This window comes from Nycticebus coucang, chromosome 2 (genome assembly GCF_027406575.1).
Source record: "Nycticebus coucang isolate mNycCou1 chromosome 2, mNycCou1.pri, whole genome shotgun sequence".
Classification (NCBI taxonomy): domain Eukaryota; kingdom Metazoa; phylum Chordata; class Mammalia; order Primates; family Lorisidae; genus Nycticebus; species Nycticebus coucang.
Genome location: NC_069781.1, coordinates 72846174 through 72866483, shown reverse-complemented (window position 1 = coordinate 72866483; position 20310 = coordinate 72846174). Strand labels below are relative to the sequence as shown.

The 20310-nt window shown below is 41.7% G+C and overlaps 1 protein-coding gene across 1 annotated transcript; it reads left to right on the top strand.

The window, feature by feature from the left end:
* Window positions 1–1464: 1464 nt before the first annotated feature.
* On the top strand, window positions 1465–19816 carry MLANA (melan-A). Its single transcript, XM_053579380.1, has 4 exons — window positions 1465–1565; window positions 6872–6968; window positions 15504–15617; window positions 16799–19816. The coding sequence occupies exons 1-4, from the start codon at window positions 1489–1491 to the stop codon at window positions 16865–16867; spliced, it is 357 nt and encodes a 118-aa protein (XP_053435355.1). The 5' UTR covers window positions 1465–1488; the 3' UTR covers window positions 16868–19816.
* The last annotated feature ends 494 nt before the right edge of the window (window positions 19817–20310 follow it).

Here is a 20310-nt window from a genome sequence, read left to right as displayed (position 1 = left end):
TTCACATACACAGTCAGTCAGCAGACGGGGGACAATCTCATTCAGGAAGGTAAGAGTCCTGTTCCTCCAGAACAGGGTTTGGGAAATTCTGGTGAACTCCTCTGCCGCCCCTCATTGTCTCCCTGATGCTTGACTGTCAACAGAATTTCTCTGCAATGTTTGTATTTCTCCAACTTTGGGGGGTTCACACAATCTCCTCCTCGGTGCTCTCAAAGTCCTCCAAGAGTGCCAAGAAGAAAAGCCATGATTCAGGGTGGCATCTGCTGGGGAGAAGCAGCCTCCCTGAGTTCGAGCATTCTTCTGTTACTTAAGGGACCACTTGTCTTGGGTTGAGCAAGATGAAGTCACTTTGTTGTTCCTATTTGGTTTGCTAAGGCTCTGAGCATGAGGTATAGATGTTTAACCAATATAATGCAGAATTAAGTTTATCTTCTGTAATTCTGAACACAGGGTTCATCTCTACAATAAATGAATTCAACTGTAATTTATTTTTTACAACCGGGAATGGCAAATTACACATGTGGTGAAAATTTCATTCTGCTCTCCCCTTTCTCCCTATTGTAACTGGAGCTCATTAATATAACTCCACAGTGATCAGACCTTTGAAATGCACAAGAGCAGTAGGAGGGGAGAGCAATGCACACCAGCAAGGAGAGAAGCTTCCATTATTGATTTTTAATGAATACGCTTTATGACCACTGCAGTTCACGAGCTGTTTTTTTTTTCTTCCATTTGTATTTTACTCAAAAAAAATTGTTTTTAAATTCTAGCCCCAGGACTTGGACTAGAGAGAAGCAGACATTGATTTGGGGGAAGGTAAGCAAGTTGCTAGACAAAGTCAGGCCCTGGACTTGCTCAGCATAGTTTGCATGAAGCGCACATGGACAAGCCAAAGCCCTTGTGGAGGGTGGTCCCCTCTGTGGAAAGACAGGGCTGGAGGGAGCTGTGCTGACCGGTCAGCCTCATACCCCGAGTGAGACACACAGGAGCATACATTAGGTTATCGAGGCCTTCTGTTTGTCTAGGGATTGATATTAAATAATAACTTTGACGAGAAATAACTCTTCTTATTTTATGAGCCACAGGCTTGTACCAGAGAAGGGAGAAAATGAGTAAAATATGCTTTTTGTTTATTGGCTTTTATGTAAGTTTATGGTATAGAGTCAAACTGAAGGCAAATGAACAGCATCACCTGCCACCCAATAATATCTTAATTTGAAAGTTCATTGCTGTCATTTGCAACTTCTTCTTTGAACTTAATTTTCAGTTAGTAGAAGGGGTTAGAAACCGGAGCTATTTATAAAGCCCTTGGTATCAATGAAAGAAGCAAGGGCAAACCCTCTCACAGAGAGGGTCCCAGCTGTCAGTGTCAGGGTCCTAGTGAGAACGCCTCTGTGGTCTTTATGAGATGATGATGATGTTGCTTTGGATGCACTAAATGATGCCCATGTGCCCTTCTGTTAGGTGTCTGTGCCCTGACCCTATAAGATGCCAAGAGAAGATGTTCACTTTGTCTACGGTAACCCCAAGAGAGGGCACCACCACTCATACATCACAGCCAAAGAGTAAGTTCAAAACTAGATCCAGCAGGGGTTCCAGTTTGCTGTTTGCTGAAAGCCTTATGACTTGCACCAGCACATGCCAGTTCCTGAATTTCCCTCTCTCTCCAGAAAGTAAAATCTCTGTCCACAAGGCAAAGAGACTGTGTGGTCCTTCAAGGACTTACTCAGGCTTCTCAGAGGCCAAACAGGCAAGAAGATAGCAAAGATAAAAAGTTGAATCTTGCCATTTTTGTCTTCGTTCTTTGCTATTGGGCCAGGATCAAGATGCCTCTTTCCTTAAAGCTTATTCTGTCTACTCCACTCAAGCTCCGGAAAGTGGTTTGCAGACAGAACGAAAGTGGGTGGCTGAAGAGCCAGTGAGGAGAAAGGCAGGCGTGTGTGACCTAGCCTGCAGCCTGACTCCAGGGTGAAGATGGTGGTTATGACTTTTACAGCATAACTTTGTCCTAAAAAAAAGTATTTGGTATTCAGAGTTAATAACAAATAAGTATTTATATGATTAAACATTTTCTGAGTGCTAAGCATTGTAAACTGGCCTAAGGCACTGTTCTTATCTTTGAAGAAGCTCATGGTAATGGGAGAGTGAGGCATGAGTATACTCTCAGCAAATGTAGATGCCGTAGTAGGAAACCAGTGGCCACAGGGACGCACTCTGCATGTGCCAGGAGTGGGAGAGGGTGTGGTGTGAGGGGAGGTGCCACACTCTGAGTAGGACGCCCACAGGACAACAAGGAGCCAGGTTTTTACTTGGACTATTTCTCATGTTGTTGAAAAAAATCTTTGACAGAGTCAACCAGCAGGGACAAGCAAGACAGAGAACTCATGAAGGGTGCTGAGGAAGAATTCAGGCTGGGAACATTTCTTCAGAAGACTCCCGTGAAAGATTTTGTAATACTTCCATGAGGCCAATTGCGGATGAGGGTGGCAATATCATCTAATAAAATGTTCTAAGAGCAAAAATATGCTCTTTGAGGAAGGGGAGGCAGCTGCACATGGTGTTAGCTAGGACATCCTTTCAGCCTCTGTATGATGAATCAACAGACTCTTCTTCTTCTTTTTTGAGACAGAGTCTCACTCTGTTACCTTAGGTAGAGTGCTGTGGTGTCATAGGTCACAGTAACCTCAAACCCAGGCTTAAGAGATCCTCTTGTCTCAGGCTCTTGAGTAGCTGGGACTACAGGCACCCACCACCATGCCTTGCTAGTTTTTCTATTTTTAGTAGAGACAGGGTGTCACTCTTCCTTAGGCTGGTCTTGAACTTCTGAGCTCAGGCAATCCACCAACCATGGCCTCCCAGAGTGCTAGGATTACAGGCATGAGTCATCACACCAGGCCACAGACTCTTCTTGAAAGTGTAATTTTATTTATCTCTCACATAATAATCCAAGAGTAAAAAGTTCAAGCCCTGCCAGTTTTCTTCTGGCTGGTTATTCCCTTCAAGTGTTGCTCTTTGTCTCCATGGCTAAAGGTGGTGTACCATTATCTGCAAGTCTTGGCAACAGAAAGGGAGAGATGAAGGACAGGCTGCGGCAATTCCTTTCACTTATGCTCATTCCCCACAGGGTGACACCTACCATGGTGGGTATCTTGCTTGCCAGGTAAATGAGGAAAGGTTTAGAGAAATTAGGAAACATGCAACCTGGCATAGTGGCACTGTGATTTAAATCTGGGTCTGTTTGCCTCTGGAGTCCATTCTATTAAGAGGCAAATATTTGCTCATTCCCATCCAGTGAGAGGCTAGGGCAGAGATCAGTGTGTCCGTCTGAAGCTGAAGGCTCAGCAGCTTCTCATTGGAGGCAGGAGTTGTTTTCGCCAGTCGGTGCCATCACTCCCAGCTGGGAGCCTAGTGTCCAGATGCATCCATAGCCTTAAACAGGGTTATTTTCAGGGTCTAGTCAGGAGGGCAGAAACCAACTAGGAGTTTCAGCATAGGGACTTTAAGGAATTGGTTCAATAGGCATGGCATGAGGACTCAGTGGACCAACAAAACAGAGAGGCAACCTAACAGCAGAGCATGCAGGAGGCTGCTTCTCCTGCTGGGATTGGGGAATAAAAAGAAAGTGAGGGGCGTCAGACCCTGGAGCTGGAGGTGGGACCCCACAGAGATGGGAGCCAGGTCTCTAAGGAGGGATTTCTGTTTGGCTGGTTCTGGTGCCTCAGGAGCTTAGTGGGGCGCATGAATCAAGCATGCAGAGCTCTGAGGCAGGGCTACTGGCTGGTTAGTGCTCTTGGTAGGGAGGGGCCTAATGCAGCCAGCTCTAGGAAGGCTGGAAAAAAGAGCTGGTGTTTGGGACTAACTGCGTGAAGAACTGTCGCTGGGGTGATGGTAGAGCGCAACAGTAGGCAGCCTGGAATGAGCAGCTCCTTCCCCTTCTCCAGGCTGATGGGCTCCTCTAGAGTCCTCTAATGGGAGCCAAGTGGGGTTTACAGAGCGCAGCCCCAGCATCAGAGCAGAGAGGTGGGTCTGGAGTTGAGGAACACTAGCTTAATAAAGGGCATAAGGGTTTCTTACCATTATCATGTGAGGCAACCCCTTGACTGGGGGCATAAGTGTTCTGTGTCTTACAGCCTGAACAAGGCACTAATGCAGGGTCAGGTAGAATCCCTGACATCTTTGGAGAACATGAGGTAGCCTCTGGGTCACAGTGCAAAGAGAAAATCCCTATTCGACCTGTATATGTGGGAGCTTTCCCTCTATTAGCAGAAAGTTGTTCCTTTTGACATATTGTTGCCCTCAGGTTGCCTCTCTGTCTTCTTGGCCTGCTCAGTCCTCACACTGTCTGTAGGGCAGGCAGATGGCCAGAGTCACCCAATGAGGGAAGAATGAATGAGTATGGAGCATCATGATCTCGTGCAGGGTCATGAAAGACCTGTTGTGAAGGATCAGTTCAGAAAATAACTGAGCATCAGGCCACCCACCATTTCCTCTTATGAAATGTCCCTGCTCAGCTGGCTACCTGTCTAAACAGGTTGAGCACAGCTAGGGGAACGAGGACATCTTCATGGTAGCAATTCATGTCCAAGATCTGAGGATATTTATCCTTCTCGAAATTGTATCACTGGGTAGCATGAGAAAGAACAATGCAAAGCAACCCCCCACACCTAGCCAAAACAGTCAATGCCCCTGCTGTGAGTATTATCTATCTCTTTGAAACTTCAGTGGGAAGGAGTTCTCGCATTTGAGTGGGGCATAAGTCATCCCTGGAGCTTGTTAAAATGCAGATTCCTATGGCCACTAAGAGGCTGATTTGATGAGCCAGGGGCAGGGCCCAAAATCTGCACCTTAATGTGTCTCTAAGGTGATTCTTCTGCAGGTGGTATTTAGGTGTCACTCTAAGGAGCCCTGCTATTCTGGGCAGTAGGTTCTTCTGGTGGGTCTGGCATACTCTGCTGTCTTTCGGTCCCTTGGGCATGTTGTGAGTGCAACATGACTGTGCATAAACAGCTGGAACAGAGCTGTGTCTGTGTCAAGAAGTTCAAGGGGGATGGCCACAGGGTAAAACTGGAGCATAGGCATGCTGGGAGTGGAATCACCTGCCTTCAGTCACAAGGGCCCATTGAATACTCCTTGTGACAGTTTCATTTTGGCAAAGAGTGATCTGCAGGAAAACCACTGGTCTGGGAGATGGGAGACCTGGATCTGGCCCAAATTCTAGTGCTCACTCACTGTGTATCTAATGCCAGTGGCCATAAATGTTAGTTTTGCCTCTTAATGGTTGTGCAAACCTTGGGCATTTTAACAGCCTAATGTCATCTGTAGAATGAACATTATTCCTTCCTCGAAGGATTGTTGTTAGGATGAAATAAAAGCATGTATGTGAGGTACTTAGCACAGTGCCTGGCACACATTGGTGTTCAACAAATGGGAGAATAGTCACTATGGTGGTGGTGACATTAAGGAATCTTGGCTGGTCTCAACTTCATGGTTTATACCATGGGTGGATTGGCCTACATGATTGGGTCAGTTTCCATCTAGCACTGTTATCCCATGGTTCTTACTTCATCTCATTTAGAAATGCATAGGACAAATTTGATTTCCCAGAAGCCTTGAGACAGAGGTGGTCTGGTGGATGATTCTGGACAAAAGTCTGTCCAGGAGAAGGCTTAGTTTGGCCTTGTTTCTCCTGTGGCTTCTCATCCTCTTATAAGTCACTGAGCTCTGCAGAGCCTTAGCAAGTTGATAACAAACTCAGTACTCTCAATTTTGATCATGCTGTGGTGGTCAGGCAAATGTTAGCTAGGAAGTACACTGGTTTAGATCCCCAGATTGGCTTCTGCAGCCTGGGACCAGATCCTCCTTGATAAGTAATGCTATACCTTTACTCCAGGTTCAGCTCAGACACTTCTCCCCATAACTGCAAGGAGTAAAGGGGCGAGTCTGAGTTTGGGGAAGACAGGCAGAAACATAATTGAGATAGACTCAGGTTCAAATCCTAGCTCTGTCTTGTACTGGCTCTGCATGACCACCAGTAAGTCATTTAACTGCTAAATTTATTTTCTCATCTTTGAAATGGGAATGATAAATGGTCCCTACCCTGCAGGGTTGTCATGAGAATTAAATAAGCTAATGCATGTAGAATGTTTAGCACAGCACCTAGGTTATAGTAGATATCCAGTCAATGTTTGTTTGTTTGTTTTTGAGACAGAGTCTTACTATGTTACCCTCAGTAGAGTGTCGTGGCGTCACAGCTCACAACAACCTCAAACTCTTGGGCTTAAGTGATTCTCTTGCCTTAACCTCCCAAGTAGCTGGGACTATAGGTGCCCACCACAATGCCTGGCTATTTTTTTGTTGTAGAGTTGTCATTGTTGTTTAGCAGGCCTGGGCCAGGTTAGAACCCGCCAGCCTCAATGTATGTGGCCGGTACCCTACTCACTGAGCTACAGGCATGGAGCCATCCCGGTCAATGTTAATTTTCATATATATATATTTTTTTGTGGACCAATTGAAAAATATGCTTTAAGCCAGCTTTGATGAGAAGAAGAGATAATTCAGTCCTAATAAATACATTGTCCACACAAGGATCAGTTGTTACGGTACTTCTTACACCTGGAACGTGGGTTTTTGGGCCATGCCAGTTAGCAGTGCTTCTGTGTGCACACACCTGACAGTCTCCTAGACAAGGATCTGTCCCTGGTGCCACAGCTCTGGTGAGTCCTGGTGTGGAGGGTGGGAAACTATTTGGGGACTTTGAGGTGCTTCTTCGGGCTGTCAAAACCCATAGGAAAAGAGAAGATTGATCTATGTTTCATCACAATCTGGAACAATGTTTCTATGCCAAGGTGGATTTGTCTGTCTCTTGGGGCAGGGCTGCAGGGATTGGCATCCTGACAGTGATCCTGGGAATTTTACTGCTCATCGGCTGCTGGTATTGTAGAAGACGAAGTGGATACAGAATCTTGACGGTGAGCATAGTTCCCACTGCCAGGATCACTCCAGATTCAGGACTTCCTTTCCACTTCTTTTTTTGAATTTCTGGGAGTGGGATAACAGTCTCAAGATCATCTCTAGCTTGGATTCCTGCTTCTGATGAACTGTTTGCTATATTTTACTTCTTGAATATTCTTCTCTGCCTCTGCCCAGGCATAAACCCCACCCAGGAACTTATCCCGTGCCTTGTCTATTTTGTGCTGCTATAACAGAATACCAGAGACTTGTTAATTTTTAAGAAATGAAATTTCTTTAGCTTACAGTTCTGTAGGCTGGGAAGTCCAGGATCAAGGGGCTGTCTGCATCTGGCAAAGGCCTTCTTGTTGCGCCATATCATAGCGGAAAGCATCACCCAGACAAAAGAGTCTGAGAGAGCCAGAAGGGGCAGAACTCACTCTTATAACAAACCCACTTTCAAGATAATGACATTCGTGTAATCATGATGGCAGAGCTCTGGTGACCTAATCAACTCTTAAAGTTCCCACCTCTCAACACTATTGCACTGGGGATTAAACTTCTAATGTAAGAACTTTGGGGGACATAATGGTCCTACTTGTAGAAACTTGGGTACCTGAGTGTCAGTGCTGAGCACTGGTGGTTTGTGGGGCATGTGGGTTGGGGTTCATGGTCCTCTTGCACAGCAAGCTGCAGTATATTAGGCACCTCAGATCTCACCAATACTTCTGGGGATTCCTATTGGTTCTACTCCTCTGCTTACTGGCCTACTCCTGCCTTCTCTCTTCACCCCTTTCCTCACAGTTACCTGGGAATTCCAAGTTCTTCTAACTCTACACTAGGCAGCTCATGATGTCCAAGACCCCTCCAGACATTAGCACAATGAGAAAACCATCTTTCCCTCAGCAACACAAAGGATCACTTTTTGTGTGTGTGCTTTATAAACAGGTTTCACCCTTCCTAAATGACCAATGTGGTATAAATGGTATTTTTTCTTCTTACCCAGGTAAGCAGGAAGCTAACACAATAAGACAGTCCAGTCTTGTGGTACCAGGATCTTCCACATCTAGGAAATATCAACTGAGTCTGTAAACTATAAAAACTATGACTTTTAGCAGCCTTGCTTCAGGTCAGGTAGCACCTTGCTATTTAAGCACTCAAAGGCATTCTCTGTAGTGTGTGATGGAATGAAAAGATCTCTCTGTCTTTCCCTCTTTCTTGTTATTACAGATATAAAAGTTTTTCAGGTTGATGCATAATACAAAAAAATCACCTTTACAAAAGTTGTTGGAAAGTTCTAGTCCTCATTCAGCAAGCACTTCATTCAGAGGAAAATGTCCTGGGAAGGAGAGGAGGGTCCGTGTGGGATTGCAGATGGAGACTGGCAGTCTGATGAGAAGGGGAAGGCGAAAGATGCAGCTTTCAATTCTTTTCTTCTTTGCCAAGAAACTTCAGCAGAGTGTGAAAACAAATACAAACCATGAAAGAAAGTCAGGGCAAGTTGAGGGCTGACATGCCCGCTGAGCATAGCCTTCTAGACTGTTAACATTTGGTAGAAAGGAGGAGAAGTTGCGGAGACTGAACAAGAAGGTTCCAACCCAATCCTGGAAGGAAGGCTTGGGCTAGAAAGTTAGGGATAGAACTACTCATATGGCACCTCTCCGTGGCTATCCCCACCTGGCTAGGAAGGGAAGGCTTTGCTGTCTGCCACAGAACTCCACTGTAACACTAGCATGGGGTTGTGACATTGCCTTGTAATTAGTTATTTGCTTTTTGCGTCTTCCACCCTTTTTCTTTTCCCCATTTATGAAACAAATCAGAGATTCATTCCTTCCTTCCTTCTTTCCTTCCTTCCTTCCTTCCTTCCTTCCTTCCTTCCTTCCTTCCTTCCTTCCTTCCTTCCTTCCTTCCTTCCTCCCTCCCTCCCTCCCTCCCTCCCTCCCTCCCTTCTTTCATTTTTTTTGAGACATAGCCTCAAGCTGTCGCCCTGGGTAGAGTGCTGTGGCATCACAGTTCACAGCAACCTCCAACTCCTGGGCTCAAGCAATTCTCCTGCCTCTGCCTCCCAAGTAGCTGGGACTACAAGTGCCCGCCACAACGCCTGGCTATTTTTTTGGTTGCAGCCGTCATTGTTGTTTGGCGGGCCCAGGCTGGATTCAAACCCACCAGCTCAGGTGTATATGGCTGGCGCCTTAGCCGCTTGAGCCACAGGTGCCGAGCCCAGAGATTATTTCTTACTCATCTTTGTTTCTCCACTCAACAGGATGTGGTCTCATTGTCTGCCACTGACTTGGTTGGTGATCTTAGATTTTTAACCACTCCAAGCCTTATTAGCAATAGTGGAAACACATGATACAAACACAATGTCTACCCATCTTTATTTAATACATATTTTCTTCTATGCTTTTATTTCATTATATGCTCGAATATCAAAAACACAACGATTCAGTCTTTCAGAGAGTAAAGGCTATACACACTCAATATGTGGTACCCATTTCTTAACTAACTATAATTATGGATACAAAGACAATAACTCTTCTCCTTTACACTTCAGTGCCCTCATCTTAAATTCATTCATTTGAAGAATGAGTGAGAGTCTTAATGTTGTGTGCTCAGCCACGGTGAACATTTTACTTGGTAAGGTTCAAATTCAACCCACCATGTTTCCTTTCCTCTATGACCAGCTCAGTGATTTGTTGTGTCTGAAATTTTTATGAGATAGAAATATTTAAATTCCCTGGTTCCCCTACTGCTTAAAAATGCTCTCTATCATATTTATTTTTAAAATTACTATTAAAATCTTGTTTTTAAGACTTTCATATCTCCAGAAAAGCCATGTTGGGAATCAGCAGTCTAAGAAATTTAGGCAAAATTATGTAAAATAGTGCATTAAGTACTGCATTTAATTACATAATTACCTCCCTTTCCCTCTTTGGTGATTCTATTTCCATTTTAAAGCCAAAGAACATAAATGACAATAAATACAAGCTTTGGGTACCTGAATGACTCCACCTTTAGCAGCCTTCATTAAGCTTTGAAATGTCTACTTTCCAAGTTTCATTGACCATGGGATCAATGGAGGATGGAATTTAGATCTCCTAAAATTTCTCCTTTGGTTAACACAATTCCCCTGAGCCCTGAAAAACATATTTTGAAAGGAATGACTGCTTTTTGTCAGTAACGTGTTTCTGCAGCACGGAGTGGGATATGATTTGTAAGAAATGAAGGTGGGTTTTTGTATGAAACAGTTTTGCACCTTCACTTGGAAGTAGTACATAATACTTTTGATTCCTGGAGAAGAGTTTCAAGGCCCCTGCTGACAGCTCAGTTTACACTCATGTGTCAGAGTACTGAGTTTCTCCGTGCATGGTGGGGACACATGCACTGTAATCCCTTGCTAAAAGGCATATTCTGGGATCATCTCTGGTGGTGGGGTCCAGGAATCTGCATTTTTAACATGCACCCTGAATTAGAATGTAAATGCAGAAAGCTGGCAGTGATCTGAGAGAGTGGATCACATTCCTATCCTATGGCAGGTGAGAGACTTAAGAAAATAAAAAAATCAATAATGAGAAGAACAGTTTTACTTATTTTTCTTCCCAATAAGTATACATTTTATTTCCTTTCTCTGGCTTATTGCATTAGCTAGGACTTCCAGGATGATGTTGAAAAGGAGTGGTAAGAGGAGATATCCTTGCCTTATTCCTGTTCTTAGTGGGAAAGCATTGAGTTTCTTATCATTATATTTTGTTTGCTGCAGGATTTTTGTAGATATTCTTTAGCAAAGTTGAGGAAGTTTTCCTCTATTCCTATTATAGTTTACTGAGAGCTTTTAACTATGAAGGGGGATTTGATTTTTATCAAATGCTTTTTTGCATTTATTGATTTAATCATATGATTTTTCTTCTTTTGCCTGTTGGTGTAATGAATTAATTGATTTTCCAATGTTAAACCAACTTTACATACCTGGGATAAATCCCACTCAGTCATGGCATATAATTCTTTTTATACATTGTTGGATTTGATTTGCTGATATTTTGTGGAGTGTTTTTAAACCTGTAGTCATGAGCGATATTGATCTGTAGTTTTCTTTTCTTGTAATGTCTTTGTCTAGTTTTGGTATTAGGGTAATACTGGCTTCATAGAATGGGTTAGAAAGTATGTAGCTGAGTACAGTGGCTCATACCTGTAATTCTAGCAGGCAGGCTTAGGTAGGATTCCTTGAGCTCAGGAGTTGAAGACCAGCCTTAGCAAGAGCAAGACCCCATCTCTACTAAAAACAGAAAAAAATAGGTGGGTGTTGTGGCAGGTGCCTGTAGTCCCAGCTAGTTGGGAGGCTGAGACAGGAGGACTAATTGAACCCAAGAGTTTGAGGTTGCTGTGAGTTTGAGGTTGCGAGGCTGAGGCCATGGCACTCTAGCCTGGGTAACAAACAGACTTTCTTCTGCTTCTGTCTTGTGAAAGAGATTGTGGAGAATTGGTAATTTCTTTCTGAAATGTTTAAGAGAATTCACCAGTTAACACATCTGGGCTTAGTGCTTTCTGTTATTCAATTTTTATGATAAATATAGACCTATTCACATGGTGTATTTCTACTTGCATGGATTTTGACAGATTATGTCTTTCAAAGATTTGTTACATTCTTCTCTGCTTTCAGATTTGTGAACACACTATTCCTTGCTTATCTTTTTCACGTCCATGGGATTTGTAGTGATTACTCTGTTTCTGATAACAGGAGTTTGTGTCTTCTCCCTTTTTTATTTTTCTTACCCTGGCTTAAGGCTCATCAATTTTACTGATCTTTTCCAAGAACCAGCTTTTGGTTTCATCAATTTGCTCTATTAATTCTTTGTTTTCAATTTCATTGATTTTTTGCTTTAATTTTATTTCTTTTTTCTGCTTACTTTGGATTTAATCCTATGTCAGATCTTGTCCAACATAATGATTGTCCTGTTCTGCTCTGATGTCAGAAGACATCTGACATGTTTTTTATGTTGTGTTTTTGCTTGTGTGATTCAGAAAATGGTTGTTTTCTCATATTCCGTTGTTCCCAAGACAACAATAGAAAGTCTTATTTGTTATGATTTTCCCTTTACATCTCGAATAGTGATTCATTTGGCACAAGTTTTACAAGCACATTTGAGTGGTTCAGGCTATCACATCTACCCTGACAGGTTTTATGCAAGCCCTCAACTTGCTCAGGAATTACATGAAATGAAAATAAATAGGAAGTTACGGCTTCCAGGAAGGATTTTCCAAGTGATCTGAAAAAGAAGAAACTTTAGAAACACGAATTATGTGCCTATTAATGTGATGTGAAAATAATGTGCCTCTCATATGAAAAGATGTTAGTGACTACACTGAGTATATTCTTTGACCCTCAAACACAGTGGATCACTGGTTATAGGAAGAAATAGACTGTTCAATTCGAAAAACTGACCTTTCTTTTATAATACACAAGTTTATGGGAAGAGTGGACAGAGCTGATCAGTACTGTGGATGTTATGGATTTACAAGGAGGTCCTACAAATGGTAGAAAAAATTATTCTTCTGGCTGATGGTAGTTGTGGTTGTGAACAGCTACATCCTTTACTCCCTAGATAAGAAGGAGAGTGGAGAAAAAGTGCAGATACATCTTTCTTACAGGAGAAATCTCATCACTCAGCTTGTGAGCAATGTGAAGAACACAAATTCAAGAAAGAGGAGAAGACCATCATCTTCTGACACTGAAGAAAGACTAAATGGGAAGATACATTTTACAATGCAAAATGAAAAAAAATACAAGTATTGCGTGGTTTATAGCAGAAGAAATGACAAAAGTGGAAGGAGAGAAACCACTTACTACTGTGAGACATGCAGGAGGAAGCCAGGCCTCCATCCTGGAGATGGCTTCAGAAAGTATCACACTCAAAAATATTATAAACAAAAATAAACAAAAACACTTTTTTTTACATAACCCAAAATAGATAATAAAATCATCAGGGGAGTTCGTATTTATGTTTTTGTCTTTTAAAACTGTAGAATAATTGTAAGTAATCCACCAACCTCCTCCCCCAAATAAATAAGAGCTGGGGATATGTGGGTGGCAGAAAAATTGAATTAGAAAGGGTTAATTTGCTCTTCTTTTTCTAGTTTCCTAAGGTGGAAGCTTAGATGGCTGATTTTAGATCTTTCTTGTTTTCTAATATACACACAATATTTTACATTTTCCTCTAAGAACTGCTTTCACTACATCCCACAAATTTTGATGAGTTGTGTTTCAATTTCATTTAGTTTAAAATATTTTAAAATTTCTCTTGACCTAGATGTTATGTAGAAGTGTGTTGCTTAATTTCCATATATTTTTTGATTTTCCAGCTATCTTTCTAGTAATGATTTCTAGTTTAATTCTATTATGGTCTCACAAGCAAATATTGTATAATTTCTGCTCTTTTAAATTTGTTGTTTTATGGCCCAGAATGTTGGTCTGTCTTGGTGAATGTTCCGTGTGAGCTTGAGAATAATGTATCTTCTGCTGCTATTGGATGAAGCAGCCTATAGATGTCTATTATATCTAGATTGATGGTTTTATTTTTCGGCTCTGTCTTTAACTGATTTTTCATCTGCTGGATTTGTCCATTTTTGATAAAGGAGTGTTGAAGTCTTCAACTCCAACTCCCACTCCATAGTAGATGATTACTTCTCCTTGCGGTTCTATCCATTTTTATATCATGTATTTTGATGTGCTATTATTAGGCACATGCATGTTAAGGGCTGCTATGCTGCTGTGAGAATGAATCCCCTCATTATTAGGTAATGCCTCTTTTTCCCCATAACTTTGCCTTGAAATTGCTCTTTTTGAAATCAATATAGAAATTTCTACTTTCTTTTGATTAGTATTAGCATGGTGTACCTTTCTTCATCCACTTACTTTTATGTACATGTGTCTTTATATTTAATTTGGGTTTCTTGTAAGCAACATAGCTGAGTCTTGTTTTTTGATCCAATCTGGTAATACTGTCTTTTAATTGGTTCATTTCAATCATTGATGTTCAAAGTAATTATTGATATGGTTTGAGTAGTATCATATTACTGTTTTCTACTTATAATCCTTATTATTTGTTCCTATTGGTTTTTCACTCATTTTCTACCTTTTGTGGTTTTATTGGACATTTTATATGATTCCATTTTCTCTTCTTCATATATATGATATATATATCATCAAAATGTATATATGTGTGTGTATATATATGTATGTATCTTTATTTTTCACTTTTTTTAGTGCTTGCCCTAGAGTTCGAGATATATATTTACTAATCTAAGCCAACTTTCAGAAAAGACCATACTGCTTCATTGGTAGTTTGAGTACCTTTTAATAACAAAATAATCCTAATTCCTTCCTCCTTTTTTTGTATCATTACTGTCATTCATTTTACATAGATATGTAAGTATACATAATCAAATACATTGTTGCTATGATTATTTTGAACTATTAGAGCAGAATTATCTGTTAAAGAATAGGAAAAAGTGTTTATCTTTACTTATTCCTTCTTGGATGCTTTTCCTTTCTTTATGTAGATCTGAATTTCTGACCCATTATTTTTCTTCTCTTTGAAGAATTTCTCCTAACATTTCTTACAAGGTAGGTCTACTGGCAACAAATTCCCTTGTTTTTTTTTTTTTTTGAGATAGAGTCTCAGTATGTCGCCCTCGGTAGAGTGCCATGGTACACAGCTCACAGCAACCTCAAACTCTTGGGCTTAAGTGATTCTCTTGCCTCAGCCTTCCAGAAGCTGGGACTACATGCACCTGGCTATTTTTTTGTTATTGTTGCTATTGTTGTTTTAGCAGGCCCTGGCCAGGTATGAACCCACCAGCTCCAGTGCATGTGGCCAGCCGCCCTAACCACTGAGCTATGGGTGCCAAGCCAAATTCCCTTGGTTTTTGTTTGCCTGAGAAAGTCTATTTCTTCTTCATTTTTTTTTTTTTTTTTTGGTAGAGACAGAGTCTCACTTTATGGCCCTCGGTAGAGTGCCATGGCATCACACAGCTCACAGCAACCTCCAACTCCTGGGCTTAAGCGATTCTCTTGCCTCAGCTTCCCGAGTAGCTGGGACTACAGGCGCCCGCCACAACGCCCAGCTATTTTTTGGTTGCAGTTCAGCCAGGGCTGGGTTTGAACCCGCCACCCTCGGTATATGGGGCGGGCGCCTTACCGACTAAGCCACAGGCGCCACCCTATTTCTCCTTCATTTTTGAAAGATAATTTTGAAAGAGGTTCTTTTTGTAGATTCACTCTTCTCCTTCCCTTTAGAATTATTCTTTGACTAACTACTGGGTGCCAGGCAATACAATAGTGCTTTACCTTTAGTTAATTCCTATAACAATTCTGAGAGGCAGGTGGTATTATCCTATTACAGATGGAAAAACTGGAATTCGGACAGGTAAAGTGACTAGCCTGAGGATATACAGCAAGTAAGTAGCAGAATCTAGATTAAAACTCATTCTTAAACTTTGGCTTCCTTCTCTTTTCTTTAATAGACTTACCCACTAGCCTTTATCAAATTATGTTTCAGGATAAAAACCATCATGTTGGTAATCAAAGCACCTTAACAAGAAGATGCTCACGTGAAGGACTTGGTCATCAGGACAGCAAACTGCCTTTTCAAGAAAGAAATTGTGATCTTGTGGTAGGTTGGAATTCAGGGAGGTAAATTCCGAGAGATTGAGATCCTGCATCTGGATATTTTCATGTATGACTATTTTATAACTCAAATGAATACAATAATTCTCATCTAAAAAGCAATGACTGTGAATGTACTCAATGACCTATATGTGAGTTCCAAAGGAAGATATTGGTTCTGGAAACAATATACTTTTGTTTCGCATTTTTAGTTATATCTGTCTTTTTCATGAACATTGATATATAGAGGGTGCCAAAAAATGTATACACATTTCAAAGAAAGGAAAAAACTCTATTAAAATTGTAATACTCAATATATACTGATAACAAAAGGTGAACACAAGTCACACTGAGCACGTTGTAGAAATCAGACATAACTGAAGTATTAAAAGTTAAATACAGCTTTCTCCTTTCTTGAAATACGTATACATTTTTTTGCACCCTCTATATATTGGGGAGCAGAAAATGTACCTAAATTAATTGTATAGAGTTTTGCTGTCCGATGGGGTAGCCACTAGCCACATGTTGCTACTGAGCACTTGAAACACGGTAGTGTGAATTAAGATGCACTATAAAGGCCTGACAATTAAGTTCACAAACTCATTCTTGAAAAAATGCTACATACTTCATTGCTGAATATCACTATGGTCACCTTTGAAATACCCCTGCCCCCCCTTGGGAAGCTATCCATAGATACCAGGGTCCAAGACACCCTTCAAAGAAATTTTGGAACTCTTTTTCTAAAATTATGATCAGAGCTGTGATCGTATAGCACACAAAAACACACAGCGACAATAATGAATGCCATTCAGCAAGATACCACCACACGTTGACACAGCTATGAGACACTGATATACCAAAGTTATGAAAACTTTACCAAGTTGTACAGTGCTGGCAAAGTAAGTGGACTATGGCAAGTTCATGGACTTAATTGTCAGGCCTTATATGATGAAATAAACTTTTGAGATTTTGGGAAACCCTTCAGCTCTATTTTTCTCTACCCTTCCGCCAAGAGAGGTTAAATTGTTAAATTAAGAGTTAATAATTATATCATTAGTGGAAATTAGATGCAGACACAAGTTTTAGTGCACAGCATAAGTATAACTATGATGCTGTTTTAATTTAATCTCTTCCCAGAAACAAATATACTGTTGTCAAGCTCACAATCTCCTTTTCTCATTCTCACAGGTTCCCAATGCTCCATCTTCCTATGAGAAATTCTCCACAGAACAGTCACCACCACCTTACTCACCTTAAGAGCCAGCAAAACACCTGACAAATGCTGAAATGATTCCCCTCACATTTTTGCTGGGATTTAATATCTAACATTGTGCTTTGGAATGCTGCAGGAACAATGTATATCATCTCTAATAACAAGTCAGTGTTACATTCTTAGTAGAGCAACTAGCAGTACTAATCAAGTGAGGAAATGATGAGAAACAGTAAAATGGGAAAAACTTCATCAATAAATGTTATAATGCATGATACTCTCTATGCCATGCATGGTATTATTTCTGAGGGGTAGAAATCAAGAGGGTATTCTGGGACCATCCAGTTTCTTTTTACTGTAATTTTGCCAATAATGAACCAACTATTCACAGAATTATTGCAAGTAAGTCTGTGCCATGGCGTGCTCACAAAAGAAAAACCTTTACAGGTTTAAGACCAAGAGCTAATTGACCTAGTTACCATATTTTGCCATGTATAATGCATCCTTTTTTTGCCCAAATTTTCGAAGGAAAATTAAGGATGTGCATTTTACATGGGGGGTATGGCTCAGAAGCAGGGGGCCTGCCTGGGCCCACTGGGTGCATGAGGTGCCAATGTGGGATCTGGGATCCAGTGGGAGTGGGCCAGAGAGGTCTCCACTGAGCACTATAATCAGGGGATGGCAGTGCAAACCATGGCCCTGCAGGGTAAGGACTGAGGCCTATGGCCTGGCCACTCAGAGGGGGACCAGGAGCCCTGTGCAGGCCCCAGAGACCAGCCTGGCTGCCCGTGGGCTGAGTGGCCTCAGAAGCTTCCATGCCACTGACCATGAGTATGGCCATCTTGTCTTTGGCCCCCAAAGGGCTCCCAGGAGAGAGGGAAAGGAGAGTCTTCACAGAGCAGGGTGGCTATGGGAGGGTGGTGCAGTCTGCACATTTACCAGGGGAGCATTGGCTCTCTCCAGATGTGTCTTTCCCAGTGGAGAGCTGCCCACTTTCTCTAGGGGAGTTTTCCTGAAAGATTGGGCCAAGAATGTGGGTGCATAGGAACAGGTTTTCCACAGCAAAATATGGCATCTGATCAGGAAAATGTTAGCAATATCTTTTTGTGTTCAAAAATTTCATACTATAACAACATACCATAAACATCCTATATTTTAAGTAAGACATGCAATGCAGTCTAATTATATTTCACTTCAAGGCTAATGATACCCTAAGTGTCAAGAATTTTCTGTTAAACCAGAAAGCAGTGTGAAGTTTTAAATGTCTCTATGGCAAGTCAGCTCCTTTGAGTTCCCAAATCCCTGTCATAAGACCATACAGAAGAAATCATAAAGGATTAGAGATTCTGGAATGGTATCATTATTTGCATGGCAACATTGTAATTTCTTTTTGGGGCACATGCTTATAGCCTACGCTATTATTTATCTAGTATTTTTCTTTCAGGCAGCTAATTAAAATTTTTTTTGTCTTAAATTTCTATTATTACCCTAAATCAGCAGTTCTCAACCTGTGGGTCGTGACCCCTTTGTAACAGTGAAAATATATCCTGCACATCAGATATTTACATTATGATTCATAAGAGTAGGAAAATTACGGTTATGAAGTAGCAATGAAAATAATTTTATGGTTGGGGTCACCACAACATGAGGAACTGTATTAAAGGGTCATGGCATTAGGAGGCATTAGGAAGGTTGAGAACCACTGCCCTAAATGGAAAACCAGTATCAGTTTCCATAAGTAGAGAATAACTATAAAAATGAAGATAATGAAATTAAGTTATTTTTATTACGACTTAGGAAGATGCCGGGTGTGATGGTTCATGCCTGTAATCCTAGCACTCTGGGAGGCTGAGGCAGGTGAATTGCCTGAGGTCAGGAGTTCGAGATCAGCCTGAGCAAGAGTGAGACCCCATCTCTAAAAAGAGCCCAGTGTTGTGGTGGGTGCCTGTAGTCCCAGCTATTCAGGAGACTGAGACAAGAGGATTGCTTGAGCCCATGAGTTTGAGATTGCTGTGAGCTGATACCACAGCACTACTGAGGATGACAAAGTGAGACTCTGTCTCAAAACCCCCCCCAAAACTTAGGAAGATATTTTCATAGAAGGCTGTGAACCTGAGACCTGCTCTCTTTGTTAAAGAGAGAGAAGAGCAGAAATCAAAGGAAAGGTACAGGCTGAGCATGGTGGCTCATGCCTATAATCCTAGCACTCTGGGAGGTTGAGACCTGGTGGATTGCCTGAGCTCAGGAGTTCAAGACAAGTCTGAGCGAGAGAGAAACCCTATCTCTACTAAAAATAGGAAAACTAGCCGGACACTGTGGCAGGTGCCTGCAGTCTCGGCTACTCCAGAGGCTGAGACAAGATCTCTTGAGGCCAAGAGTTTGAGGTTGTTGTGAGATATGATGATACCATGGCACTCTACCCAGGGTGACAAAGTAAGACACTGTCTAAAAAAAAAAAGTAAGGCTGTCTTTGACATAATCAGAGGGTTTGCAAGAGTTTTAAAGAAATGACTTTCTCACTATATAATTCATTGTTATTTAATAGTGAGTCAGTAAACCACCTAAAATTACCTGTGTCATCGGAAACACCATTGTACATAACTGCACTATTTTCTACTAAAGACAAGATTGCACCAAAGAGGAAAAAACACAGAATAAACTTATTACACACATTGAAAAAAATGACATTCAACAACACTAAAATACATCTCTATCCATTTCAAAGAAATAAATGAATTCTAGGCAAAGAAAACTTCATCAGGTATGTGGGCACCTCCTGCCCTTAACTACAAGGTCTCTTCTGAGCCTCAGTCCTCCACATCTATACAAGGACCTGTGGCTTTAGCCCTAGATGTCCCTCAAATCCCCCAGACTGTCATCCACTTAGGGTTCTCTCCTTTCCCTGTGGAAAAGGAGTCCCCCAGACAGTTCCAGGTGATGGACAAGGAGACTTGGACTGAACTTGCCAAAGGGATATTAGGACAGTGAGATTTTGTTCAGATTCAGAAAGAAGGACCTACTTCCTTCACAGAAGCAGCCACACTTCTTAAGATTGGAAACCAGGGCAAGCCTGGGAACCATATGCTAAAGATGGAAGGGTCAGATGGTTCTGGGAGCCTGGGCCACTAAGTTACCAATGAAGGAGAGTTGACCCCGTCTAGGAATGCTTGGCTTGAATGTGGGGACAAACTGGAAACTCACAGAAACATTGACATTGCCATTCTGATATGGAAATACAAGGCCATTAGTTAATGCATTTATTGAGGCCTTTCCCTGTGGACTAAATACAAATGAGGAAGGGAGTCTTCAGGGAAGGGAGATCCTTTTGACCTTGGTAGGTAGGATCAGGCTTCCCTGCTGCTGAAGGAAACCTGAACTCAGGAGAATAAGCCTCACCCAGGAGCATGCACACAGAGGTCCTCAAATGCAATGTGCCCCACTATCACACCCCGACATGCTTATGGGCAGAGAATGTGTAATGACATACCAC

Excerpts from the sequence above, each read along its gene's own strand:
- MLANA (XM_053579380.1), top strand. The coding sequence starts at position 1,489 with ATGCCAAGAGAAGATGTTCACTTTGTCTACGGTAACCCCAAGAGAGGG. Across the intron at positions 6,969-15,503 it reads GTGGATACAGAATCTTGACG|GATAAAAACCATCATGTTGG; the intron begins GTGAGCATAGTT and ends ATTATGTTTCAG. Across the intron at positions 15,618-16,798 it reads AAAGAAATTGTGATCTTGTG|GTTCCCAATGCTCCATCTTC; the intron begins GTAGGTTGGAAT and ends TCATTCTCACAG.